Source organism: Eumetopias jubatus, unplaced genomic scaffold, assembly GCF_037043125.1.
Source record: "Eumetopias jubatus isolate StellerSeaLion01/CBP00866 unplaced genomic scaffold, mEumJub1_p1.0 scaffold_15, whole genome shotgun sequence".
NCBI classification, from domain to species: domain Eukaryota; kingdom Metazoa; phylum Chordata; class Mammalia; order Carnivora; family Otariidae; genus Eumetopias; species Eumetopias jubatus.
Genome location: NW_028274821.1, coordinates 84,382,765 through 84,410,414, shown reverse-complemented (window position 1 = coordinate 84,410,414; position 27,650 = coordinate 84,382,765). Strand labels below are relative to the sequence as shown.

Sequence of the window (27,650 nt, the reverse complement as noted above, 5' to 3'; positions counted from 1 at the left end):
GGTCCCTGCTGTGCAGACACTGGTTTTTCACCGTCACTAGTGGCTGAAGTCCCTTGTCCACCCCAGAGATGTGCCCCCAAAGGCCACGCTGCTCCCGAGGATGGGCGGAGGATGGGGGGCGACATCCCAGCTGGCATCCTGAGACTTCAGTGGCACTTCTGCATATGCGATGACCCAGATTTGCATTTCCTGTCACAACCCATTCGACCTAATTAGAGGAATGAGCTCCTGGGGTGGGGGTGGGGGGGCAGGTTCCTCTGGCAGCAGCACCACGTGGGAGGGGGACAGCCTGGGCAGGCTTGGGGACACCAGCACCCTCACAGGGGTCGGCATGGGGTCCTGTCCCCCTCGATGCCCTCTGTTCAGGCAGGGGGCAGCACAGGACACAAGGCACAGTGCCTGAGCCAGGAGGGCCCAGACTCCGAAGTAATTCAGGGGTTGTGAGTGCAAGAGGAAAAGGTGAACGGAGTTCTGGTCCCTAAGGCCAGGCCTCTCTCCACTGCCACCTCCAAGGGCTTCCTCCCCTCCCGGGTCAGCCCTCAGCGAGCTCCACTCTGGCCCCTGCAGCCGAGTGAGTCTGTCCACAACAGGGGGACGTTAGCAATATCAGCCCTGGGATTTCTCTGAGGATTCCAGGATGTGATGCTGGTGCCAAGGGTCCCGGGAGCTCTGAGCTGCCGGGCAAACTCGAGGCTGGCCCGAAGCAGCTCACACGACGCCGGCTCAAAGGCAGTAATCCTGATGGCCTTTCTGAAAACTGCTCATCTCATAGTCCTCACTGGCCCCTGTTCTGTCTGGAACCCCATGCCAGCTCCTAGGAAAATTAGCATCAGTCCGGGGGGGAGCGGAGGGGTGACCGCCGCTCCAGCTCCCTCAGCTGAGACACTGACACGGGGCTGCAGAGGCCTGGGTTCAAATCCCAGATCTGCCACGTGCTGGCTGGGGGTTGTGGACAAGCACTCTGGGCCTCAGTTTCCTCACATGTACAATTAAGGTGATCACAGGGCCTCCTCCCGAGGGCTGCTGGGGGGTAAGTAAGTTACTGAATGAAGGCACCTGGGAGACGCTATATGGTGTTACTGTCATTAGGGGTGTCGGCGTCGCTCAGTCTGCTGAGCGAGGACTGGGGCTGCACCTACCTCCCAGGGGGCTGGGGACGAGCCGAGGCAGGGAGTTCTCAGCGGCTGTACCACCAACCCCACCATCCCCACCCCACTGAGGGTCTGCACTGGGGCTCTTGCCAGCTCTGGGCTCTTTGGCTGTGAAAAATAAAATGAACTTTGAAGTCAAAGAGTAAGACCGATGACACCCATGACGTCAGATGCCATGTTGGGGGTTTGACATATTCCATCTCGCTTAGTCTTCACAGCCCCATTTTACAGATGAGGAAGCGGAGGTTCAGAGAGGTCATCGACCCGTCACCTGACTGCAGTAAAGCCCCTGTAGCCTTCTGACGTCACTCTCCTCTGCACAGGTCATCCAGGACTGTTTGCCAAGGGACTGCGCTAGACAACAGGCTCACCTCGCCTCCCCGTCTAGGGCTATGCTGTGGGCCACTTGCAGGGCAAATGCTGCTGGAAGCCATTTCTGACTCCTCAGCCCCCTTCTCCAGGGTGGGAGCCCCTCAGTTCTCCCCCCGAGGAGGAGCAGGTGGGTGGAGAAGCTGGGAGGCGGCGGGAGGGATGCTGACCCCACTCTGCTGCCAGCCACAGTGGGGTGAAGGAGGGGGTCCGCACTGCCCCGGTGGGTGGGGAGGCCATCTCAGCGAGAGGAGGAGCCTTGGGGAGCAACTCCCTGGACAGCAGAGGCTTGGCAGAATGAGGGACCAAGGAGAGGGCCAAGGTCCCCAAGTCACCCCTATCCCCAATCCCACCCCCCCACCAAGAAATTCTGCCAGGCTTCTCAGGTCAAGGCTGGACATGTGGGGGGTGCTGGTGAACCACCCCAGAAAGCTCCGAGAAACCCAGGCTCTCTTCTCCAAGTCAGATCAAATTAGGCCACAAACACCTCCCACCCTGTGCTAATTTGAGTTTAAAATGTTTGAACCACAATAAGCCTCAGCCATCGACAAATCCCCCTTTAAAAAAAAAAACAGGAGCATAAAATTACATGTTAAAAGAATAAAAATGCATCCGCCCAATTAATTTTCTGAAATCTCATTAAAAAATTTAGCCTGACTAAGTCAGAGTTCTGACCTGAATTTTAATCATCTTTACACTGAATGGGTCCTTTTTTCCCTGATATTTGCAATGCATCATTAATTTTAAAGCAACTGTTTCTGTGATTTTAAAAAGCACACTTGATCAGAATGACATTTCCTGTAAACGAATTTCACCTTTAAAGACATCTGACACCGTGTGTGGGGAGTTCTAATGGATTCGGTGTATGTGTATACAGTGATGTGTTTTAAATCTGTGTTACACAAAAGAAGGGCAGGGTTTACAGAGAGTCCATATTGTCAGGCTCTTTACGAGGGCGACCCTGCTCAGGTCTCCACAATCTGGCTAATTTCAAACCCAAAGCTCATCTTCCCTCTTGCAGACCTGATGGCAGGAAGGGGTGCTGTGGGGCCACAGGACGTGGAGAGACTCCTAGCTCTGCCCCTCAAGAGCAAAACATATGCGGTATTTATCTTGGTTTCCTCCCCTGCAGCATCGAGTTCTGAATAAGACCTAGTTCCCAGTTGGTAGGAGGATGGGATGAGGTTAAGTGCCAGGTATTGCACTGTTGGCATGACCACCGCCATGACTGTCCCAACCTGGAAGTCTACACTCAGCTCCCAGGGCCATCAGCACATGGGAATAGTGAGCAAGATGCCCAAAACACAGGAGGCACCTGATAACAAAGCACAGGATCGCCTCAATTGCAGTGGGTCCCTCAGGACAATTCCCGCTGAGCTCAGAGGAAGCTGAGCTTAAACATACGTAAGAGAATCTGGAACCAACTCCAATGACTAGCAAGCCAAGACTTGAAAGGTGAAAGCCGTAAAGAGCACCAGCCATGCCGCCAGAAGTCCGGATACATCCTCTACTCGGCTCTCCCTCATCCCTTCAGTTACCAAGTGCAGTTGGTTTTCTTCCTGCAAGTCTCTGGAATCTTCTGTCCCCATGCCCAGCCTTGTTTAAGACCACGGCACCATCTCACCTGGGGGAAGGCAGTGGCCTCCTCGTCTCCTCCTATTTGCACCCCACCTGTGCCTTGAGCACCAGCAACCAGTGATCTTTCTAAAACGCAAGCTCCCTTGTCCACCTAAAACCACAAATGGGCTCACCCATCACTCACTATAGACTCAGTTCCAGATAACGCAGCCTTTCATAAGCACCAGCCGTTCTCCCATCCAAACACTGGTAGTTAAACACTTGCCTAACCTGACGAGTCCTGCACCTTCAGGCCTGGCTCCTTCCTCTTCCTGGGACACCCTCCTCTCCCTGTCCTGCCCTAAATCATGGCCAGCCCACCTGTCATCTCTCTAGAACTTTCCCTGTCCCACCCCACCCTCTGGGCTCCCTCAGCGTCCGCCCGTCCCTCCGTGGGGCCTTCCACCTCGCACACGGTCTATACCTACTTCTGCGTGGGGCTCCTCAGTGGACCCAAGGCAGAAACGAGACAAGCATTTGCTGAATTTACAACACGTCAGCAAACACTTCTTGAATTTTAATAGCTGTTTATATTTGGTCATTAAATCTTACCTAACTATCAACATTGCTTTGGGAAGATTTTCATAAAGATTTTGGCCTGTGTGATTCAGATCTGGAAGCAGCCGTCCCACCCCCTGGAAAGCAAGGCGCATTCCTCTTTCTCTGAATAGGGCCCAATATAATTGAACTTGGCACGCCCCAAGCAGGTTTGCAAAGACTTTCCAGATGGAAGACACATTAACCAGGGCTTTCTCAGACAACAGCACCTTTCTCCTTCTTGGAAATTCACGTGGTTCTTAATGGGTCAGCTCTGTTTCATTCCTGATGAAAACACTTAGCAGCAAACTGGTAAAATCATAAAGCATGGGGGCATTAGAACTCTTTCTCTCGATTGCATGCATGCATTCATTCATTCATTTGAAACCTCAATAATTTCACATGTGACTCCACCTCGTTCAGCAAACGTATTTTAATAAGAGAACAGCTCTCACAGCTAGAAAGCTCCCTGAAATGACAAACCACTAGCCTTGGGGCACAGAAACTTAACAAAACCAGTTGGAGTGGTTGCTAAGTTGTTCCTTCTACACTGCGGGTATTTCACCTCTGGGCTCCTGAGCCATGAACACAAAAATGAAGGTTAAAAGAGAAGAATGAAATCCGTGACACACATTTCCTTAATACCCATGATGTCAGATGCCATGCTGGGGGTTTAAAGTATTCCATCTCACTTAGTCTTCACAGCCCCATTTTACAGATGAGGAAGCGGAGGCTCAGCTCATTTACCCGTCGTTGCCTGGCTGGTGAGGGCTGGAGTCGGGATCGGAGCCCTGCCTGGTCTAGGGCACAGTATTCTCGCCATCGCGGGCCCTGGCTCCTTCTCCTAAGGATGATTTCAGGGCAACGGCAGGGCCTCCTGCCATCAAGGAATATGGGTCTGCTGTCAATTTCAGGTGTTTCTATGTCCCGAAAAGGGCAAGATTTGGGCCGCGATGTCTCCCCAGGTGGTGTTTAAATACCAGCGCTTCATGAGCGGAGGAGAGAGGATGCGCCTGCCTGGCCTCATTCCCGCCCTGACCTGGGGCAGCGCTGGTGTCTACACGGCTGGCATCCCCGGCCAGACGCTGGCGGGACGGAGGCCCCTTTGCCGACGGCCACTGCCCAACGATGAGTGATCGTGTCTCATCCACTCCAACACGTGTGACCAGACGCCCGGACACCGCAGCCGCCTCGCCTTGTTCGTGAAATAATTACGGGGCTCTCTCTTCTGCCAAATGAGGCTGTAATTAACCCTAATTGCTCAAAATGCAACTGGCTAATTCTGGGAGATTAATCAAGGGGGACTCAATTGTTAGTGAATGACTTAATATGACAAATTGCTACATTACCCGAGGAGGCCCCACTGCCCCCAGCCATCAGTGAGCTGTCCTGGTGGACTCGGCACCAGCAGTGGCCACGGGCCTTGGGGCTTTCTGGGATCTGCCTCCCCAAATTCCACCTGGGAAATGGGCCCGTGTCCCATCCAGTAACGGGAGTGGAGAGTACAAATAGTGCAGATGCCCTAGGACTCTATGTGTGTGTGTGCGCGCATGTGCGTGCAGACACACGCGTGTGCATGCACACGCACACACACACACACTAGTAGACACCATGTCTACTAGTTCACATGTCTCACCTCTTCGTGAATCTATAAAATTGCTCCTTCCCTTGGGCTGATGGAGCCCCACACAGGGAGCATGGCTTGATGAGAACTCAGGTGTAGGAGACTGATCTCAGACTCATCGGCCTCCTTGGCCAGGCACCTTTGTGCAGTACACACCCGCACAACTGCACATGGAAGCCCTGGCCAAGCAGGTCAAACAGCAGAGTCCACCTGATGTCCTCCAACAGGAAGTAGGCACTTAGAGGCTGCGACAAGCCTTCTGGGGCTCGAGAAGGTGGCTGTCTCTGAGGCTCCCCTTGATTCGGGTCTCATAGCTTTGGGGACAAAGCCAACCCTGGACATGACTTTGCATCATACCAGGCTGTCCATAAGGCCCTGCAGCACCTGGCCCAGGTGACCTGCCCAGCCTGCCCCCTCCAGGCCTCTGCATGCCAGTTCCTAAACAAGGCCTCTCTGGCCATCCTGTTTGGCTCATGTGCCTTCTGGAGCTCCATGGGCCCCTGAGTTTCTTCTGCCCTGTTTCCTACCTTTTTCTCCCATGAGGCTCTGTGCTTTCTTAAGAGTGGACCTGCGTCTGTCTCACACACAGCCACGTCGGGGTGTATTACATGTATCTGCAGTTCACTGACTCCCCTGGCATTGAGGGGCTCCTCTGGGCCTGGCCTGGGATGATGGGACCGGTAAAGCCCCACCCCCACATCTTCTGTTTAGGAAGGGAGGCAGACTCGGGAACCAGTTCCCCAGCGGGATGCCATGGCCAGAGCCCAGTGCCTGGGCCACACAGTGGGGGGAGTGGGGTGGGACAGGGAGGCTCCCTAGAAGGAGCAGCATTTGGACGGAAGCCTGGACGAGGAGTCCCAGGCCCAGGGAACAGCATATGCAAAGGCACAGAGTATGCAGGCAGCTGGGAACCCCAGAAGCCACCTTTAGAAAAGCTGCAGGAGGCTGCCTGGCTCTCTAAGGATCTGCACAGAGAGAGGCAGGTGTAAGGAAACCAGTGTCCTGAGGCTCTGCGGGTTCTGGATAAGAGGCTGAAGAGGGCCAGGACGCAGCTAAAACCAAAAAGGGAAGCCAGCTTCAGCTGAGAGTAAGGGAGCACTTTGTGACCACATGCACAGGCTGCCCGTGCCCCCCGGAGCCCCTCACTCTCTCCTCTCTCCTCTCACATGGCCTTTCTAACCAGCCCTGATCCTGCAGACAAAGAGCTGTTCCATTCACACGGAAATCCTGGAGTCTGGCACTGAGAAGGCTTCTCCGAGTGCTGCTGAGTGAAACCAGGGCTGACCAGGTTGGTAGTGAGCCCCACTCCCACCCCTGAAAGCATTCAAGAAGTGACTCCGTGGGGGGTGAGGGGGCGGGGAGGGCTTCCTCCAGTGGCTGGGACGAAGCAGCCTCAGGGACCCAGCTCCCTGCTGAGTCCCCAGTGCTCTGCAAAGACAAAGGGCTCACCTGTGGGTCCGGGGGGTGTGCAGGCCCTGGGCTGTGGCAGAGGCTGTTCGGGCTTCCTCCGTGGGCCATGTGGCTGGGCTGTCCGGCCATCCTGCATGCCAGCCTCCCGGGGCACGGGCTGCAAAAGAAAACGCGGGCTTTCTTACACACACGCCCGTTCACCTTCTCCCCTCCACGTCACCAGGCTGGACGAGGCACTTCTGTTGACCCCATCTTCCAGCGGGGGTACAGAGCAATCACCCAGCTCAGAAGCCACAGGGCTAGGACTCCATTCCCCACAGGACACACCTTCCCTCCATTTCCCTGTCCGACAAGGTTGCGAGGATCATCCCCACTGGATAGAGGGGGAAACGGGCTCTGCGCAGGGAAAAGTCTAAAGGCGGCCCCCCCAGCCAACAAAGGAGGTGCTGGATTCCGCTCCACAGGAGCTAGGCTCCAAAGCCTTGTCCTTTCCACATTACTTTCCTCCACGCCTCCCAGGGGCAGTTACAAAGCCCTGTCCCCCGTAGTCACTCCCACAAAAACCCAGATTGACCGCCTGGGTGGTCAGGAGAGAGACCCTGTGTCAGCCTGCATGCAGCAGCTTCAGGAAGGGCCCAACATTTCCATCCTTGCTGGGCCCTGGTGCACCAAACCCGGGGAAGGCCAAGGCCATGGGTTCCCCTCACAGCGCTGTGTAGACCTCCAGGCAGGCACAGAGCCCTCTGCACCAAAGGGAGCAGTCCCCTATACCCCCTAGGGTTTGGGCTGCCACGTCAGAGGCCCCTAGGAGAGTCAAGAATGCCAGCCACCAGTTGTCATGGTAACCACAGCAGCAGTCCCTGATAAAGCACCCACTATGTTCCCTGGGCCTGAGCTAAATGTCATCTAAGAAGTACTCCCAACACCACTTCGCCTGGTGTCACAGGCAGCCTCTGCCGGCCTCCCTAGTGGAGGGCTGCCTCTGGAGCACGGCCCAAGGCATAGCGAGGTACAGCGGAGGTGAGAGCCGGCACCTGGCCACCACGACCCTCCTGGACGCAAGGGGAAAAGCCCTCCCCCTTGGGAGGAAAGCCTTTCCTGCGGCCACAAGCATTTCTGTAGCAGCTTCTATGCCCAGGGCCAGGCCGGGGCTCCCACAGCACTGCGGAGAATGACAGGGCCTGATGCACGGGAGGCAGGTCCCTGTCGTAGCGCAGGCATGTGGGGAGGGTCCCCGAATCTGGCTGTGCTACTTCTGCCAGCCCCTGCCCCGGCTGTGCCCCGGACTCCACACACTCCAAACAGAGCCCGCCCCTCAGGACCAGCCCAGGCTGTTGCTGTGGCTCTGTCTATGCCCTCCGGAGCCAGAGCCCAGAGTCCCTAGGAATTGGTGGCCCCCTGGACAGCCCTTAATCAATGACCAAGGGGTCCAGTATGAAAGTGCCCTTGCCTGTGTCAGGACACTCGGGCAGTCCGAGGTGTGACTCACACTCCGGAGCCCTGGGTGGAGCCAGCGGGCCCGAGATCACAGCCCTGCTCGTCGGCCTCCCCCACTCCTTTACGGTTTTCTCACTCTCGGGGTCAGCGTCTGGAGAACCAACCCGAGACATCACTTTCTCTCTAGACGGACTCTGCGTCTCTGTCTTTAACCTGGTCATCTACACCCGCCAGCCAAACCCCACACTGAGAGCCCTCCCCTGGTCCAGTGGCTCAGGAAGCTCCGTTGCACACAGCTCCCAAGTCAACACCCGCCCTCGTTAACACAGCGGTGTCCGGGCGGTGGGAAAGGAATCTCTTCCTTCCTCCCCACTGTAGATTTTTCCAGCTCCGGGGGGTGAGCATCCAGCCCTCCCAGGCTCAGGGATGTCTGCGATGCCTTTTGAGCTATCCAAGCATGTCCACCAAGCCCTAAATGACCCACTGAGCTTGACTCTCCAGTTGTGCCTCCCTAGGAGCGAGGCCACGTGGAGCAGACAGACCGGACTCAGGCTCGCAGGGGAGCCCTCCGCAGCGGGGAGTCGTGCAGGGCGAGGGCCGTGTCCTGCCAAACACGGCCCGTGCTATCCCCTGGCTGTGAAGCTGCCAACACTGAGCCAGGTTCGACCCCCAAACATGGCATTTTATGTAGAGATTTTTTGCTCTCTTTTTTCTCTTGTCTTGAATCGGCCGCAGGAGGAGGGCGCTGTGGGGGTAGTGTCCGTACTTCTGAGCCCTCTCCCCCCACCCCCCCCCGACTCTGTCTCAGTGTGGGACTCCCCTCCCACCTGGGCCCCCCAGTGCCCGTGCCCTGCTCACCAGCCCTCCTCCGTGTGTGCCACCGAGGCGTCCTGAAATGCACATGGGACCACGACCCCCTCAGCGTCTCGCCACCATCTGTGCCTGAGCTCCCACACCGGAGCGCACACCCCCAGGGTGACACAGTGAGGACTGATAGGAAAAGCCCCAGGATAAACACACAAACACGAGCGGCTTCCCGAGGCAGCACTGTTACTCAGGGGGGAAACGTGTGTGCCGATGAACCGGATTCGGAGGGAACAGAATGTAAAATGCGCATGCATTTTAAGATAAAACCGGAGACTCCTGCAGGCTCAGCAGCTGCTGCGGGCTGCACGCCCAGACCCCTCGGGGTGACATGTTCACCATCCTCTGCCCTTAGGGAGACCTCCAGGGAAAGGTTGGAGAAGAACTGTCTTCAGCAAGAAGGTTCTGTCTTTATCTCTGTAAGCGCCAGAATGGCCCAGAGGCCAGGCCCACACGTGCACCTGCCCCCCTGCCCACCTGCCAACAGACTTCACGTGGACTGCTGACCACGGCATGTGCATCTCTACATCTCCCTCCCTGCATCCGACCCCACCCAGCCTTTTGGGGCCAGTGGGCCTGGGTTTGCATCTTGGCCCTGTCACTCAGCAGCTGGGAGCCTGGGCAAGTCACACTGGGCAGAGGCTTAGCAGGTGTCTGCCAAGGTCATCCCCACTTGCCCTGTGCGGTATTAGCGGCACCCTCCCAACATCTGCGCCCAGAAGCAGCAGACTACACACTCAGGAGCCCACCCCAGACCTCACACAGGGCTCCAGGAGCACTGCCGAGGGGTCCCTGGTCTCATCAGAAATAACAGTAATGATAATGATAAGTCAACAGTTGTGTGCTCTGCTTATGCTAGGCCTCGCTCTGTACACTTCACCTCTTAGCCCATCTCATTTAACAGACCCTGTCTCTCAAGGGATAGGGGCTATTATTGTCCCATTTTACAGAACAGAAAACCGAGGCACAAGGAGGTTAAGAGATTTGCCCGGATCCGTGGCAGTGGAGCCAGGACTCAAACCCCTGGTGGCATCTTTGCCCAAAACCACCTCCCTGCACTCCTCACAGGCTCTCAGTGGCAATTCCTCATCTTCCTTTCCTTATACACAAGGTGGAGAACTTCCTACGTCATCTCCCCACTGAACAAGCCCCTTCCCTCAAAAACAGGGAGTGGGCAGGGGTGATCCCAAGGATGGAGGGCCACAAGGGGCCATTACCCACCGCAAGGGCCCCAAGGACAGGAGCCCCCAGAGTCCGTGCCCTTTGGGACGGCACGACGGTGATGCAGCTCTGCTGTCCATGGTACCTTTTCTGCCGATGCCCTGGAGCTTTGGTAAATGACTGTTCCTAAGAGCTGTTCTATCCAGAACCTAATGGAAGGGCAGCACCATGTCCTCCCCAGTGAGGAAGAGGGGCCTTTGTTCCAGGAAAGCAGCAGCCAAGGAGGATTCTGCAAGTCACAGGCTCCTGAGTGTCAGAGAGGGACACTGCAAAGGGGAAGGAGGCAGGGAGGGGAAGGAGGAGGGGAGAGGAAGGGCGGAGATGAGGAGGCGGGAGGACGGAAGGAGCGTGGTGGGGGGAGGGGGGGAGGGAGGGAGGCAGAAAGGGAAGGGGGGATGGTTGGGAGGAAGGCAATGAAGGTTCTCTGAACATTTCCAGTGGGCCAGATCTTTCCCATGCATCCTGGGGCTCTTGGTAGACCCATTTTATAGATGAGGAAACAGGCTCAGAGAGGGGAAGCTCAAGGTCATGGGGCTAGATTTGCTCTCAATGACTCCAAAGCCCCTCCTGGGTCCAAGGTAGTCCCTGCCTCTTGCTCTCCAGGGGTGCTGCATTTTCAGAGACTTTGCATTCTGTCTGTCTATACCTCCATGGAAGCCCAACCCCTTTACTAGAGATTCCTGCCCCAAACTGCTTCTTAGTGGATGTGGATGCAGAAAGACCAAGGCAGAGATTCAGACTGACAGAGCGCAGGGAAAGCCCTTTAGCACACATGCGCATCCCCGGGTAGCACAGGGAGCTAGCAGCCTGTGCCTGGTGGCTCCTGCCAAGTCAAAGAACAATGAGGCCCAGGCTGCCAAGCCCAAGTCAGGGGCCAAAAATGCATGGAATGTGAGACCCGGGCAGAGGCCACACTGAGGGCCACCTAAAAGAGGGCCTTTCTTCTGTGGGGAGCAAGGGCCCTGCGTTTCTGAGGCACTGCGGGTGCACAGTGCGGCTCCCAGCCTGGGTTCCCCATGCATGCATGTCCATCAGGTGCCCAGGGACCACATCAGGATGTGCCTAAGGGTTCAGCGAGGCCTGCTGGGGAGCCAGGTGCTTCGGTTCAAATCCTGGCCTGGCTTCATTTAACCATGCAGTGACTCAGTTTCCTCATCTGGAAAACGGGGCTAATATAGATGTTCCTTTTAGGGTCACTGAAAGGACTGAATGTGTTTACAGATGAACACTCCTTACAGCAGAGCCTGACACAAGTGAAGGTCCTTGGAGACTCTGTCATTAGCACTCACCCTCACTGGGTGGACGAGCGGCAGACACGGGGACTGGTGCTCAGAGTGGGGACTTGCCCAGGGTCACACAGCTGGTAAGTGACAGAGCCCGGGCTGTTGGCCCCCGGATCACGCTCCATCTGCCTCAATGCATGTCCTCTTTGGGACCACTCTGGAACAAATGCCTTCATCGCTAATGTGAACTATGGCTACCTTTCTTTGCAAAGCCCCCTGACACTTCAGGCGAAGCTCCTACTAATGCGGGGCTTGGGTTTCACCCGAGCACTCGCTGGAAGGGACTCGCTCCTGGGCTGGGCTGGGCAAGGAGGTTTCTCCAGTGGCCTTTCTGTCCCCTGGCCCTTGCCTCCCAATTTCTGGAAACTTCATCTAGAGGAGTCGTGTCCCCCCTTTCCCTACTGCCAAATGACACACCTCGTGGAGGCTGGCAGCCCACGGAGGCCCCTACCCTCTCCCTGAAAAACGACTCAAGACCCCAGGAAGGCTCAGGGCAAGGACCTGGCTTGGGGCAGGTTTGGGGGGGTCTATGGACACGAGGCTCTGTATGTTGCGGGTCTCGTGGTGGTGGTGCGTTCATATTGTGTGGGGGGGCAAGTATTTGTTCAGGTCTCACTTTGTTCTCAACCCTGAGGTGGAAACGGCGTGTCCTGCCTGCCCTCTCCCAGGTGTGTGCGCGCACGTCCGCGTGCGGTGACCGCAGGCTTTGAGCCCGGCCACACTGTCGCTCCGTCAACCTGTCAACCAAGGCAGGCGTGCCGCCGCCCCTGCCTCCACCGGACGCTGCAGCCTGGGCCAGTTTGCCTGAGGAAGGCCCCTTCTCAGTCCTTCCAGGGCAGTGAACAGCTTTCTGGGTTGTTTTCCCAAAGCAGGAAACTAGCTCGGTGACTTGATGCCCTCCCCCTGCGGTTCTCTCTCCTCCCTGAGTGAGTGACCCAATACTGGCACCAGGTGTGGGCACCAGGGGCTATTTCCGTTTGGCCAGCAGGCCCCTGGTGGCAGAAGCCTAGGACAGGGGCCGCAGGCCAGCCCTGCCCAACGCACCCCTTCCGGCCCCCTCGTGTGTGGAGATCTGAGGCCCGGCAAGGAGACGCCGCGGCTCCTGGTGCCCGGCTACTGGCGGGGTCAAGGCTGCACCAGCTTCGGCCTCACACGACATTCACATCAAGCGCTTTCCCTGAGCTGAGTGATTGGAGGGCCTCCCCAGCAGCCCAAGAGGTGCCATCAGTCCCATTCCGCAGGTGAGGCAAGAGGCCCTGAGGAGAAACGGGACTTGCCAGAGTCTACCCATCAGAGAACGCTGCCATTTAAACCTGCTTCCTGGACCAGCAAGGCTGTGAGCAAACCAAAGAAACTCCACCGATTTCATGTCCCAGTACAAGGGCCTGCGGCTGGAAGGAATGTCCTGCCGGTGCAGACGGGCTGGTGGGGAGGGCAGGGTACCAGCCCTCAAGCAGGACATACCGCGTACGCAGCAGGCTCGCGCCAGGGGCTGGGCAGGCCTTGTTCGCTGGTGGCCACTGTAGGTGGGGGCTGCTATGATCCACAAGGCTAGAAGAGAGTACAGGCGTTCAGACTGGCTAAGGGACAGGCCCAAGGTCACACAGCAGGCCACGGGCAGAACTGCCACTTGAAACCAAGTCTGTCGGACTCCCCTGGTCCATACTGCCTTGGAAGAGTGAATGAATGAATGAATTCGGGCCCAGAGGTTTGGCTCTGGCTGCTGGGTCCTCCCCCCACCCAGGCCCCACTTCTCTTCTGGTCTGAGGATAAGCAGACGTTACCCATTCATCACTGGACAAGCAGCAGCCGGATCTCAGGCCAGAGTCATGGGGGCCTGGGAGCCATAGGGGATGAGCCACAGATGGTGTCTGGTTTCCGGGCTGGGCCTACTTCCCCTCACTCCCCACCCCCGAAGCCACACAGGCTGCTCAGATTCCTCAGCTTCAGGACCAGCAGGAGCCTGTCTTCTCTAAGACACGGGACCAGGAGCAGCCCCGTCCTTCCAGGGCCTCTTCACAGGGTGGGCACGAATCCCAATCTGCCGCTCCCTGCCCAAAGCTGCCCAGGACAAGGCCCATGTGCCTGCACAAGGCACTCCAAGTTCTGCCCAGCCGGCATGGGCCTGCCCTCCTGCATTTCCCAACTCCTCCACCCCACCCCAGGCCCCTGAGCGGAGGGCCCTCCCCTTCCCAACCACACACCCTTGCGGGGATCCTCGGACTGTCACGGGCAAAGTCGCACACATACATCAGGACCGGATCCTGGGTCCTGCTCAGGCTCGACGCTTCCTGTGGGGTCCTGGGCAAGTCCCACCTGGGCTGTCTCCCTCCATAAAGGAGAAACAGACCCCAAAGAGTGGGCATGCGGGGGCAGTCGGGCAGTACCCAGGCTCCCCCCTCCCCCATCTGCTGGTGTCCGCACAGTGGGGTTCTTCCTGAAGCCCACTGTTTGGGCACCAACTGCTTCCTAGATCATCCCCTCTTCCTCCTCCGCGGGCCTTCTGAGCAGGAGCCCATCTCTGCGGTCATCTCTAAACCGTCAATGTCTCGCCCGGGGCCTGGCAGGGGGAGCTGACTGCATACACTTCTGATCAGTCAGGGGTAGAGGGCCGGTGGTTCCTCCCCTGCGCCTGGAGCCCCAAGCAAGGAACGCGCACCCTCATGTCGCAGGGTTCCCACGGTCTCAGCTCGGGCAGAAATCACCAAGCCATTCAAAACACACCCCCCCTCCCACTGCACGGCTGCCCAGAGCCTTTTTTATTTTATTATTTTATTTTTTTTAAAGATTTTATTTATTTATTTGACAGAGAGAGACACAGCTAGAGACGGAACACAAGCAGGGGGAGTGGGAGAGGGAGAAAGCAGCCTTCCTGCAGAGCAGGGAGCCCGATGCGGGGCTCGATCCCAGGACCCTGGGATCATGACCCGAGCCCAAGGCAGATGCTTAACGACTGAGCCACCCAGGCGCCCCTCCCACAGCCTTTTTTAAAACTGAGAAGGTTCCTAAGCACCTTTCATTTCCTCCTGCTCGGATAATAAAACTCAATTCTGGAAGAAAAAAAAATGGAGAAGCTGTAAACATCTCATCTTTTAGGTAAAGGAGCAATGAGGCCATTGGTTTCTGTCGGGAAGGTGTCTGGCTCCAGGACCCGGTGAAGGCCATGCTTCATCCCACCCACTTGGAAGAGGAAGATACCCAGCACTTCCTCTGTGCGAAGGACTTAAATGCAGCGCCTTGGCACACCCCTGCCGGGATGTCTGCCATGACCCCATTTTACAGAAGAAGAAACCGAGGCACAGACAAGTGACCCACCAAGCCCCTGGCTCGAGTAGATGGTAAGCCCTGTGTTTGAACCCAGATCTAACTCTCTCCAAAGTCTGGGTTTTAATCTCATGTGCTTGGGGCAAGCCTTGGAGACTGAAGCCAGAGGAAGCTGGCATCTCACTCCGCTAGGAGCTTCAGACCCTTTAGTCAGTCCCACCATGCGGAGGAGCCCTACCCCTCAGATAAATGAACTCATTCTCTCCTCAAGGCCTTAGCAGACTCTACTCCCCCTCCCCGGAATGACGTGCCTCCAGGCAAACCTGGCTCCTCCTTCAGAGCCCAACCTGGGGGACCTCCTCCACGTGGTCTTCCTGGACGCCCCCAGTCAGTGACTCCCTGGCTCCACAGTGTTTGTTCCCGTGTTGTCACTGCCTGCTCTTGTTTGTCTCTCCCCAGCTGGAGATTTCCTTGAAGGTAGAGACCAAACTACTCGGCTCTGTGGCCCCAGCAGGCCTCAAAGGGAAGGCCAGGTAGAAGGCTGCTGACCCAGTCTTGTAAACACCAGAGGCCGGGAAGGAGAAGCCTGGGGGCCCCCAGGCCAGCTCATTCCGGGGCCACAAGGAACGGGCAGTTTCAGGGAGAAATTCCTCTACCCCCATATCCTGCCTCAGACCATGGCTAGAGCCCTGACAACCAGTAACGGAAGGAGGAAAGCCAGTGTAACAGCCCCCAGCTTCAGGGTTGGTAAAAAGTTCGCCCCAGGCCCCAGGAGGATGAACGACCATAATCCTGGACATAGCTACGCCTGGTGGGAGAGTCTTCCGTGGAGAGCTCGCTGCTCAGACATCCGAAACGAGCCCAGGCAGCTAAGATTCATCCCAGAAGGGGAAAAAAAAAATTGCCTTTTCTGCTTCCCTCATAACCTCAGGAGTTCTGGCGAAGCCCGTGATCACTCAGTGTGAAACCCGTTGTTGGCAATGGCCCGCACCCCCCGACCTGGGCAGCGACAAATGTCATGCCAGGCTGACGGCACTGACCCGCTGGCAACTCCCACCAGGCAGACGATCGAGGGGGCAGCGGCGGCAGAGGCTCAGCCAGGTCAGGTGCCCCAGGAGCCCAGGCTCCAGAAGCTTCTCTCACTGGTCTCCCGGCCACTCGCCGGCACACCCTCAGGGCGAAGGTGGTGGCAGGAAAGAGTGAGGGGTTCCTCGCAGCCAGAGGCAGGACAAAGGTCAGTACCTTGCAAAGTGGCTCCTGAGAGGCTCGGGAGAAGGGCTGCTCAGCTCGGGGTAGAGGGTGGATGTGCGGTGCAGGGGCCTCTGGGAACCTGGGTGGCCTCCGTGTGCCAGGGCGGCTGAAGGAAGAGGGGCCAGCCCTGTCTCGGTACGAGACTTCCCCTGCCCAAGACTCCCATCCCCAGTCACTGCCAAAAGGAAACTCCCCCACCACGCGCTGCCCCAAAAATAGCTCCACTGTCAACTCTGTGGTGACTGGAACTTGTCACAGCCACCAGGGAGCCCTATGCTCACCAGGGACGGGAATCTGACGGCAGCAGCCACCAGTCTAGGAGAAAACATAGGTGTGCCCCACACCAGCAGGCGTGGAATGCCATCAGAATCCACTCTGGGTTTGCCCAGTCCTGCTCCCCCATTCTACCTTCCAGGAAACTGAGGCTGGAGGATTAGAGACTTGCTAGGGCCGTGAGCACAGCCGTGGCAGCATTTGGCCAGGACCCAGCCTCCTTAACCCATCCCATACCCCACGCTGCTCAGGCAAAGGGGTTTGCTGTTCAGGCTCTTTATGAACCGCTTGCCCCCAACCCGGAAGCAGGTACCCTGACAACAGATGGCAGGATTAAGCCAGCCTGGGCTTTGGGAGTGGCACGGTGTCCTTCCCGTGTCCCTTGTACTCTATCCCCGTCCATCCCTACTGGGGCCCCAGCAAATGCTAAGAAGTATAAAAGTTCTTGCTGTCCCTTTAAAAGCCTAACCCTTTCTAGTCTCTTCCTTTGTAAGCTGAGCCGCAGATATTTGTTGCCTGACAGATGAGAGCTGTGGTAGGCGACCGCTGTGGGTTCGAGTCCTGGCTCTGCCATGTCCCAGCTCCTGAGCCTCGTGTTACCACCCTGGGCTGCTAGTCGGGGCTGTGACATCTCATGAATCAAAAGTATGTAGCCGTAGGCCTGGCACATAACGGACACCCAACCAGTGGAGTTGCTGTTGATTATTATTACATCCTCATTCAGGCCCCATACTCTCCCAACAAGACCACATCCAGGAACTAGGACTCAGCATCTTCCTACCTTCCCTTCCTTCCATAGGTCTTCCCAGCTGCTCTCCGTGCAGGGCCTGGGCTGATGGCCACTAAGCCTGAGATGACGCAGACAAAACCCCTCTTGCTCTTCTCATCTCCCCAGGAGAGAACCCCCGAACACAGAGACAGATCCAGAAACCAGAAAAGAACATGAAATGTGCCCACAGGAAAAGGACTGACGGATTCTCACTTCGGGCCAGGCAAGGTCCCGGACAGCTTCTTACAACAGGTAGAGGCTGAGATGGCCTACGTGGACGGGCAGGTTTAGGAGCAGAGGGGAACAGAACTCTGGCGGATGACACAGCAGGATCAAAGCCAGGGAGACCCGCGGACCTGGGCACGGGGAAGGCTCCAGGCTGGCCCCAGCCCTCGGTCTCCGAAAAGCAGTCCCATGGCCAACACCTGCCGCCTCCTCCAAAACAAGAGCCACCTCTACCCTAGGCGAACAGCCCCCTCCCCTCAGTGCCCCATCTGCAGCCCGAGCGCTGGGACTGACACAGGCATATGGCAGCTGAGGCCCCAGAGGACACACCGAGCCAGATCCTGGCACCGCGGCTCGGCCACCTGCCAGCATACCTTCCCTGCCGGCCGGGGCCAACTGTCAGGCATATGCCAGGTGCTGGCCCCCTGGGTGGCCGCTGCTGGGCCCAGGCCAGCCTTCCCCGGGCCTGCGGGGTGGACTCCCCACCCAGGCCCTGGTGCGTGCAGCACGCCTCGAGGACGGTCCTTTATGACCCAGCTAGGTGGGTGTCATCAGCCTTGACTCACAGAGGAAGCTCCCGACCAGCTGGGTCAGGCGTCCGAGTTGGGTGCCTTCTGTCTAAACCTTGTTTTTCTTCTGCTTCTGGGCTCCTGCCTGTTGGAGAGGAATTCTCTTCAGGGCAGAGACCTGCCTCTAGGGGCTCGTGGGCTCCTGCCCCTTGGGACGCAGCACAGCACCCAGGGAAAACAGATTCACGCCGGCGAGCCAACCCCAGGGAGCCTTCCACTTCCTCCTCGGCCTGAGGGGGGGCAAGAAACTTCCAGAAGTCTAAGTCAGCTCTGGTCAGCCTCCAGGCCCTCCAGCACTCACGGTCACTGCTGGTCACTGCCTGGCTGTCCGGACGTGGACGAGAGGCCAGAGCAGCGCAGAGGGCCACAGACAGGCATCCCCACCCCTCCGTCTGCTGCAGGACCCTCGGGGCCTCCCGAACCAGCACGCGCCTCCAGCACCATGTCCACGAGGCCGCGTTCCACTTCTCCAGCCAGTCCTGCCCCCTGGGGCGGAGTGACTGGCCAGCAGGCAAGCACAGCTTCTGGGGCCCCACCAGGGCGGTGCCTGTATCTTCCTGCGTTGTGTCCCCCAGGACCCTCACGGACCCAAGCAGGGCCTGGGAAGTGCAAGGCCATTTGTAACTGCTGTAGGATTTCTGCTCTGAGCTGCGGCGTGTGGTGTGGTCGCTGGAGGGGGGGGAGGGAGTCCTCAGGGCCCCTCAGGGACTCTCACAGGACCACGTGACCCTGGGGAAATGAGAGCGTGTGTCTGGACCTCAGTTTCCCCACCTACAGCACAGTGGGTCAGCGCCACAGCACCCACGGGGGCTGGGGGAAGAGCGGCTCTTTCTGCGCTGACCTTTTGTAGGCGGCTGACGCAGAACTTGCTGGTGCCCCACAGCTGAGCTCAGAGATCCCGTATCTAATCATGTGCGCATTCCTGGGAAGAAAACCAGATCTTCTGGGTCTGGAATTACAGAGGGGACACTCTGTCTGGCTTTAGAAGACTTTCAGAAGCCCCCTGAACACCACCCACCCCCTTCACAACAAGCCACAGCATATGGGGGCGTGGCTCAGAGGCCTCCCCGGCTCCCAGACAAGCAACCACCGAGGCGACATACGTATGTGGGGGGTCCCTCATAGAGTACCCCTATGTGCCGGGGCCTGGGCCAGATCCCTCAGAAGCATTGGCAGCTTGTGCACTCATGAAGCAACACTGCGAGGCAGACAGTGCGTCCATTTGACAGTTGAGGAGACTGAGGCTCAGAGGCCTGTGACTTGCCGGAGGAGTACCAGCTGGAGGCAGGCAGCCCCTGGATGAAAACACAGGCCTGAGTCCTTGCTCACCTGGACATCCTCTGCAGTGCACACACTGGGTTCCTGCCCTCGGGGGAAAAAGCAAATGTGGTGGAGGAGGGGGGACCAGAGCAAAGTGCTTCTCTGTTGCAAAATCACAAAAGGGGCCATTGCTTCTAACTTGAGCTAATCAAGGGGGCTTTGGGAAGGTGGTGGCTCTGGGTCCCCCTGGGACCAGACGGCCAGGCAGTAAGGAGGTGGAGGCAGCCCAGCACAGGCTCTGGTAGGCTCTGGAGTCAGAGAGCCCAAAGTTCAAGTCCTGCATTGCCTCCGCCGGACCACACGAGCTCAAGGCCAGTCCCGAAGTCACCTCTTTGCCGTTCCCTCTTCTGTAAACAGGGGGCCAGGTAGGACCCACCTCTTAGGATTGTTGGGCAGGGACTTGCAGGCAAAATGCCAGCCTAGGACTATCAGGACCCAGGTACACACAAGAGCTCAATGATTACCATTATCATCGTAAAAACAGTGCTCATTCAACAGCAAATATTTCTGGCAGCCCACTCTACAAACTGACTGTTCACAATAAGGCCGGGGCCCCCTGTCTCAGGGCCAACCAGGCCCTTGGGCCTGCGGATGTGGCAGGGAGGCACCCATGGCCTCTGGGGGATCCCCCCTTTCAGAAGGGTGGGAGAGGCCACACTGGCCTCCGCTGCATTCTCTCGGAAGCTGGGAAGTGACGGCAAAGCATTTCACCAAGTTACCAGGACAATGAACCTGAGCTGTCCCCCTCCCCCAGCTGTCTCAATAAAATAAATCTTGGCCCGTGGCTGGTGAGAGACCCTATATATTTACATGATGATCGTGCCTCATGATCACAGGGCTCGTGGTTCCAGCAGGCTTCGTGTGGCAGGGACGCCAGTGGTCCTAGGAGACTCACTATTTTCCGGCGACTTTTATTGTCCATTATATCCTGGCGTTTACAGGGCTCCACTCCAGGCCTGGCAGGAATATCGCACACGGCGGGACTGGCAGGCCTTAATATTCCAGGCGCCGTACCGCATGGGTATCTCCAGGTCTCATCCGTCCTGCCCAAGTCTCTGTGTGACACGGAGAACCCAGGAACGCTCCAGAGACGCCAGTGGGACAGGGCTGGGGATGTGTCTGGAGGCACACGTATCCCCACCAAGCCATTTGCCTGGTTCCGGGCTGCTGTCCCGGGCCGGGGCCACGGCTAACGCCGTGGCCTTCCTTGGGCTTGCAAAGGGTTGGCAGCGGGTAGGGGTGGGGGTGTGGGGTGGGGGGGCTGCACTGGAGCCGTTACTGGCTCAGAGGGCCACTTGCTACATTCTCAGGGATTTTGTGAGACAGTTGGTATCACTTTGGTTGCTTGAAATCAAAAAACGGGAGGAAGATTTACACCATGGAATTTGGCAAATACTACCAAGTCAGGGCTTTGGACAAGTCCCTCCCTGCACCTCCTCCCAGGGAACCGTTTGTTAAAGACTTACCAGCATCCCCGGGGAGGGGGGCACCCAGTGAGCCACTGGGGGACATATGAACATGGGAGTCAGGTGTGAATCCTAACTTCCTCAACCACTGGCCGTGTGACCTTAGGTAAGTTATTTCACATTTTGAGCCTCGGTTTCCTTATCTGTAAAACGGGGACACACCTGAATTCCCAGGGCCACTGTAGGCTCAGAGCACCTTATGGAAAATTCCCTGTGTGGGGCCTGATATGTATCAGGTGCTTCACAAATAATAACTTTTGTCACCTATTCATTCAACACTCACTTGTCCCCCCGCCGCCACCGGCTCGTATGGGCCAGCACCTACTCGGTGCCTGACACTATCTGAGAGAAAGGGATACATAAATGTCCCAGCAGGTGACAAATATCAAGTTCTTCCCATCTGGACAGTTCTTGAGTATCTGGAGAGGAGTTTCTACCTATACCATCTCACGAAGCCGCATGACAACTTTCAGAGGCAGGCAGAGCAGCATTTTTGAGATGGGGGCTCAGGGTGGGCATTACTTATCCAAGGCCCCTGTCAGGGGGTAGCAAGGTAGGGCTCAGCCCTGAAGCCCTACCTCCTGCTCTGCGCCCACCATGGCACCCATCTCTGAATTCCCAGGCCCAGGCGGACTGGGCCCCTGATGGTGCCAGGCTGACCTCAGAGTGAGCACACACACAGCGGGCAGGAGGACTAGGGGGTGAAGCAACATCCTCCAGTCTAGCAGCTTGGATGTTAGTCTTGGCACCACAGCCTCCTTGCTCCAAGCCCTCCCCTTCTGGGCCCCAGGTTCCCCCTCAAAAGGCTGGGAGGGCTGCAGTAAGCATACTGTTGGTCCTCACGGGCCAGCATCTGTCTCCGGGCTTCTTGGCTTGGCCAAGTATCCCCCTGTTGTCCACAGACAGAGAGGACTCAGGCATATCAGCACCCCCCATGCCCCAGCTGGGTCCCAGGTAAGCCAGCGCCTTGTGGGTGGGAAGGACGAGGGGAATGAGAAGGGGCAGGACCCCGATCCAGGCATGCTGGGCTTGCTATCCTACCCTGCTGGGCAGGGCTCATCCACCCATTTCACAGATGAGGAGAGTTAAGTTCAGAGGGCTGACCCCAGGCTGGCGGCATCCAGGGCCCATGGCTGGGGTCCCCAGCAGAGATCAGGAAGCCACCAAGCCCCTCAGTTCTGACACCCTGGAGGCTCACAGATGGGATGCTCCTGGCCACCATGGGCTCAACCCGAAGGGGCTGGGGAGCACTTTGCTGAAATAGGAGACCGAGAAAAACGCAAGCAACTCAGATGATTCAAGTACCCTTTGAAACTAGGAGGTGGGCGGAAGTGGGTGGCATTTCTGGTGGATTTTACCTCACTTCCTAGAAGGATGCGTCACCAGCTTTTACTTAGTCAGTGCTCACACGACCGTCAACCTGGTGGCACCAGGGTGGCACCTCCTGGCTCGCCTGTCCCCGGAGCCCTCACAGGCTGACAGGTGGGAGCTGTCCACCTGTCAAGGGAGGGAACTTTTCCATTTCACAGATGGGGAAACAGGCTGGGGAGTGGGGAGCGGGTTGGGTCAGGGACACACAGTAGGGATCTAAGTCTTCAAACTCCTTTACCAAAAGCTTAATTTTTCTATTTGGGGAGACAGGAAAGGAGAAACCCTCTGGAGCTTTAAAAGGAAAAAAAAAAAAAGGGAGAAAAAAGAACTCGCAGCCGAATGGAATTGCAGCAAGGCCCCCAGCCAGCCCAAAGAGGTTTCCGAAATTCTGTGCAGTCTGAATTTTTGCGGGCTGAAGGGTCACGCGATTTGCTTTGCAGAAGGCAGAGTTGAAAAAATCTGACTGAGGGTGAAGGGGGAGGAGGGACATGTCCACGAGACTAGAAGTCATGAGCTTCAGCCTGGCTGCCCGAGTGACTTGCTGGGTGACCACAGACAGGTCCTTTGCCCTCTCTGGGCCTCAGTTTACCCTTATTTATTTGCCAAGCCTTGTTCTAATGCACTTAAGTGATGTCAATCATCCCACCCCTCACAGTACTTTACCATCTCTACTTACAGAAGGGGTAAACTGAGGCATAAGAAGATCAGGCCCGCTGTGCTGGTGGAAGGGCTGGGATGTGGAGCTAGGTAGCGAGTTCCAGAGCCCACACTCCCAACCACAAGGCCCTCTAGCCTGCTGTGTGCTCATCTCCAGCGACCATCCTACTTTCAGGGGCTTTGCATCTGGGGCTTGGCTTGCCAGCAGGCCTGTTTCTGGAGACACTGGGCCATCCTCCTCAATCTCGGCTACCACTCTGCACTGTTGTCTTTTCTGTGACCCCTGACTTCTTCTGTTGGCTCAGCAGCCTTGATAGCCACAGCCTGGGGCCTCGGGAGGCTCCCAGGTCACCGCGGCCATCGACCCACCTCTTTGAGCCTCGCTGGGTGCCGGGAGTCCGAGCAGGAGTGGACGGCCCCGCTCTGATGTCCATTTTAGAGTTTTCCACGCAGGTCGGCCTCTGGGACCGCAGGAGGGAGACTGCTATTCAGGCGTCCAAGAAAGAGGGGAAAAAACATCTATTCATAGCCAGACAGAGACCGCTCTGTGGAAACGATGCTACCGACGCGACAGGCAGCCCAGCTGTGTAAGAGATTCCCGAAAAGCCTGACCTGGGAACATCCACGTGGAAGGCTCTAAGGCTTGGGTGGCCACCAAGCTTATAAAATATGCCTGCATGCTCAACCGTGAAATTCCTAAGGGAATAAGGTTCTGACCCAAAACCTGTCTTCCAAAACAAAATTCTTCAGGCAACAGACATTTTTTTGGCTTAAGCAAGCAGGCTGCTGATCGGTTTCACCCCCATCTCTAGAGTAAGGACTACTCATGCCAAGAAGAACAGCCACCGTATCATGTGCCCCTGCCCCAGGCCACACACTGTGCCCAATACTTGGGTCCACTTGTTCGTTCCCATGAGGAATTACTGTCTCCATTTTGCAGATCAGTAGACTAAGGCTCAGAGAGGGGCAAGTCTGCCCAGCTGGGAAGGTTTGAAATCTGGCAGCAGCCTGGAGCATAGAAAGTGGGGGACAGACCCCAGCAGAACCTGCTGTATGCATCCTCAGGAGGAGCCCTGGCCAGACACGAAGCACAGAGAGAGAGCGCTGTGTGTGTGTGTGTGTGTGTTGGGGGGGGGGGGGCGGGCAGGTGCAAACATTCTTCCCTCCACTGGCCTGGGGAGAATTCCCACAGAGGGACAGGTGGGGAAGGGTTGGCCCGACTACAGTTAAAATAACCATTGAGGCTGCCTCGGTGCTGCCTTTCCAAAGACACCAGAATCCATTAACTGGGAGCGTTGCGCTGAGCACCCAGAAAATCCCCCATGCTCTGTGCATATGCTCTGGGTATAGCATGGCCATTTGGCACACGTGTGCAGTTGTTGCCACGTTCCTGCTCTGTTCCTGGGAGCAGGAGGAACTCTGAAGCCACTCATTTAAAAGTGCATGTCTCACCAGAGACTTCGGAAAGGCCCCAGGTAACCCACCGGTCCACATCCTGTATCTCAGAGACAGGAAACCAAGGACCGAAGCAGAGAAGTGATGTGTCCAAGGACATTCAATCGTCTGTTCAGTCAATTTTCAAACACATACGCAGACCAGCCTCTGTCCTCAATGGGGCTCGTTTAGCGATAGGAGTCTCAGAGCAGAACTTACAACCCAGTGTGATCACTGCTTTGTACGCCCAGGGTGTGGAAACACAGCGAAAGCAATGTGCAAGCGTCTGGCCTGTCTCAGAAGAGGAAGCCGCTCTGAGCAGAGGAGCAGGGCGAGGACATGCCAGGCAGAGGGTACAGGGGGTGCAGAGGCCTGAAGGCTGGCACACCCAGCATCACTTGTGGGGCAGAGGCCCAAACGACAGCAGTGGCCTCAGGTCTACGGCAGAGAGGGAGTTTTGGCAGCATGACGAGGGGCGGTGAGCATCTGCACACAGGGCTGGTAAGGGCTGCCAAGCCAGACACCCCTTCCTGTGTTCTTCTACACACCACTCTGCCGCCCACGGTGCCAAGCCCAGGTCTAATTTTACTGAATGCATCATGGGAGGAATCAGAGCCTCAGATGCAGTTCCAAAGCTACCTGCACCGCACTTGACCTCCCCACGCCTGCCCTGGTCAGCTCAGGTAACTGTCGACACACAGAAGGAAGGAAATGCCTATACCACCTCCCTCTCGAGGGACTACGCTGGGACCCTGTCTCATGAGTGCTGTGAAGTTTACATTCCAGGCTCCAAGATACCCTCGCTTAACTGGCTTGTATTTATTGAGCACCTATTGTGTGCCAGGCTCCGTGCTAGGCACTGGAAGGATTCACAAAAGCGCGTGACAACCTCTAAGCCCCACAGCCGTCCCCTCATCTTTCCAGGCTAGAATCACTACTCCGATTTCACAGGAGGGGAGCTGCCGGGCTCAGAGAGGCCCTGCGACTTGCTTGAGCAAGATCACTGGCTAGGAGGTGTCAGGGCTGGGATGCTAACCCAGAAACATCTGACCACAGAGCCTTTTTGCCAAAATAGATAAGGGTCCCTGGAGGAAGAGAAGAGCCTAGATCCTTCCTTCCTGCCACACAGGCAGGCGGAGGCTGCGCCGGCGGTACTGCCCAGAACTGCGGGGCCTGTCATTACCGGGAGGGGCACACTCCAGGCAGGAGCGCAGCCAGGGCTGGTGGCTGGTGTTGAGCACTGAGGGGCTCTCTCTGGGTTCTGAGGAGTCCTAGCCAGTGCCACCAAAAGACTAAATGCTGATGGCCTGTCTTTCAAAATGCTCAAGTGGGCTAATCCCCTCATCTCTGGCACCTGCATTAAAGGATATATAAACAAGTCTAGGATGCAGAGCAAAGACTGGAGTCAGAGTGTAGGGTGGCTAGGTCACCTCCCCTGAGTCACACGACCTGGCCCTGGCTGGGATGAAGGCTCTCCCACCCTGGACCTGGGTCCTTGTGTGCATCTGTCTCCTTCAGCAGGAATGTCAGCAGGGACCTTGGGGCCACCAGTGCCCTGCAATCCCAGGCGGCCACAGCAGTCCCTCTTGGGAACCCTGTTTTAACTCAAACAGCTGCAGACACTCCAAAGTACTAACACTTGGCCATGCCTGATGCAGACAGGCGTTCCTCCCCCGCCCAGGTCGCTGTCCCCGAGTCCCCACAAAGCTCATGTCTATTTGGAACCTGGGACTGTGGCCTTATTTGGGAATCGGCTCTCCGCAGATGTAATCAAGTGAAGAGGAGATCACGCAGGATTCGGGGGACCCGAATCTAATGACTGGTGTCTTCATAAGAAGAGAAGACACACGGGGAGAAGGCCATGTGATGACAGAGGCTGAGACTGGAGTCCTGCGTTTACAAACTGAGGGACGCCAAGCCTTGCCGGCGGCCGCCAGAAACAAGGAGAGAGACGTGAAGCACGCCCTCCCTCGGAGCCTCCAGAACCGACCCTGCCAACACCTTGATTTTAGACTTGTGGCTCCAGGAGCTTGAGAGAATAAACCGCTGTCGTAAGCCACCTGGTTTGTGGAAACAACACGCTCCCACCCCACCCGGGGCGTGGCCGGCGCGCACACGCCCCCAGCGCCCCGGGTTCCCCAGGCACTGCAGGCTTCATCGAAGGCTCCAGGCTCAACTTGTGCTTCTCATGCTGCAGAGGAAGTAAACCAGCGGTTCCCAGGTCTGGAGATTTCACAGGCCTGTAATGTTTCCCCTAAATTCCGAAGATGGATATAAGGCCGCCAACTTTTTCTGGCATCTACAGTAAAATTTCCATCTCTTATCACCATTCTGCATAAAAGAGGACACCTGATGTAAGAAAGGCCTGTCCTTAAATTTTCTCATTTCACCATGGACGGGTAAGGGTTTCACATAGCCCTGGGCCTGGCCGGGGTCTGGCATTCGGGAACCAGCAAACTCAAGCTACCGTGCTCTGCTGGGTGATTTGGTTTTTTGTTTGTTTGTTTGTTTGTTTGTTTTCCCCAGTCCTGGCCGAGGAGAAATGAGGCTGGCCTCCCCCACGCTCCTAGGTGTACGAAAAAGGTTTTCTCCCTCTCAGAAATGTGCCCAGTCTATTCTAGTTAACCTGTGGGCAATTGCAGCTAATACCCTCCGAGGGCTGGATGATCTCCCTGCCCCAGGGAGGACGCCTTCCAGGCCAGTCAATGAGGGAGGGTCACCAGGAAAGGAAAATACAAGGGAACAGCAGGGCAAGGAGAGAGAAGCGCAGACCCTTCTCTTGAAAAGGAAACCAAATCGTGAAATGACTCGATGTACAGACATCACGGGCCTGGTGACTCTGGCTCTCTTCAAAGACACCTCGTAAACCCGTGCCCGGCCTTGGAGGGAACGGCCAGATGCCAGGTGCACCCACCGGAAGCCCGTGGCCCTGGGCACATGAAGGTCAGCCCCGTGTCGCCCCCACGTCTGCCACATGGTAACCAGTGAGGTGTGCTGGGAGAGCCGTCCAGGGGACAAAACTCTGCCTGAGCGTGAGGAAGGCTCCTTTTCCAGTAACTCGGGAGCGCTGATCCCCCCTCAGAGGAAGCCCCAGACACCGGAGAAACTTTTGCCTGGAGCACTAGGGTTAATGGCCGAGCCGGGGCGGCCTCGCTGGGACAGTCTCGGGCACACGGCAGCCAACCTCAGACGGATGGTAAGGTCTGATGCTGTCGCTTTCCGGGCCGGAGTCCATCTCTCCCTCCCTCCCATTCTGTACACTCAGGCCAGGGGCAGGGTGGGCCCCAGTTCTCAGGAAGCCAGGAAACACACTCTTTTCTGGGCGAAAGGCCCAGATTCCTTGAGCAGTCACAGGACACGCTTTTTCAGAGCTGATCCAAAGCCACAGGCGCAGACTAGAAGTTTCTTTGGGCAGTGTGAACCTTCGGGGACACAGACAGGCGCACCTGGAGCTCCGGGCTGAGAGCCAGTCTGTGAGCGAGGCCCCGTGCTGGCACTGGACGGGCCCGGGGCTCTGCCTGCTGCCTCAGTTTCCTCT

At 57.1% G+C, this 27,650-nt stretch overlaps 1 protein-coding gene across 3 annotated transcripts in view; it reads right to left on the bottom strand.

Annotated features, from left to right (window-relative positions):
• The window catches only part of NEK6 (NIMA related kinase 6), an 84,143-nt gene that overhangs the window by 38,321 nt on the left and 18,172 nt on the right, over nt 1–27,650 (bottom strand). For 2 of the 3 annotated variants that reach the window (XM_028107727.2, XM_028107725.2), the window contains exon 2: nt 6,748–6,865. In XM_028107727.2, the coding sequence (XP_027963528.1) occupies nt 6,748–6,837 (90 nt within the window). In that variant the 5' untranslated portion in view covers nt 6,838–6,865. Of the gene's footprint in view, nt 1–6,747; nt 6,866–10,230; nt 10,248–27,650 lie in introns of those variants that run through there. The other variant, XM_028107726.2, reaches the window with a different exon arrangement.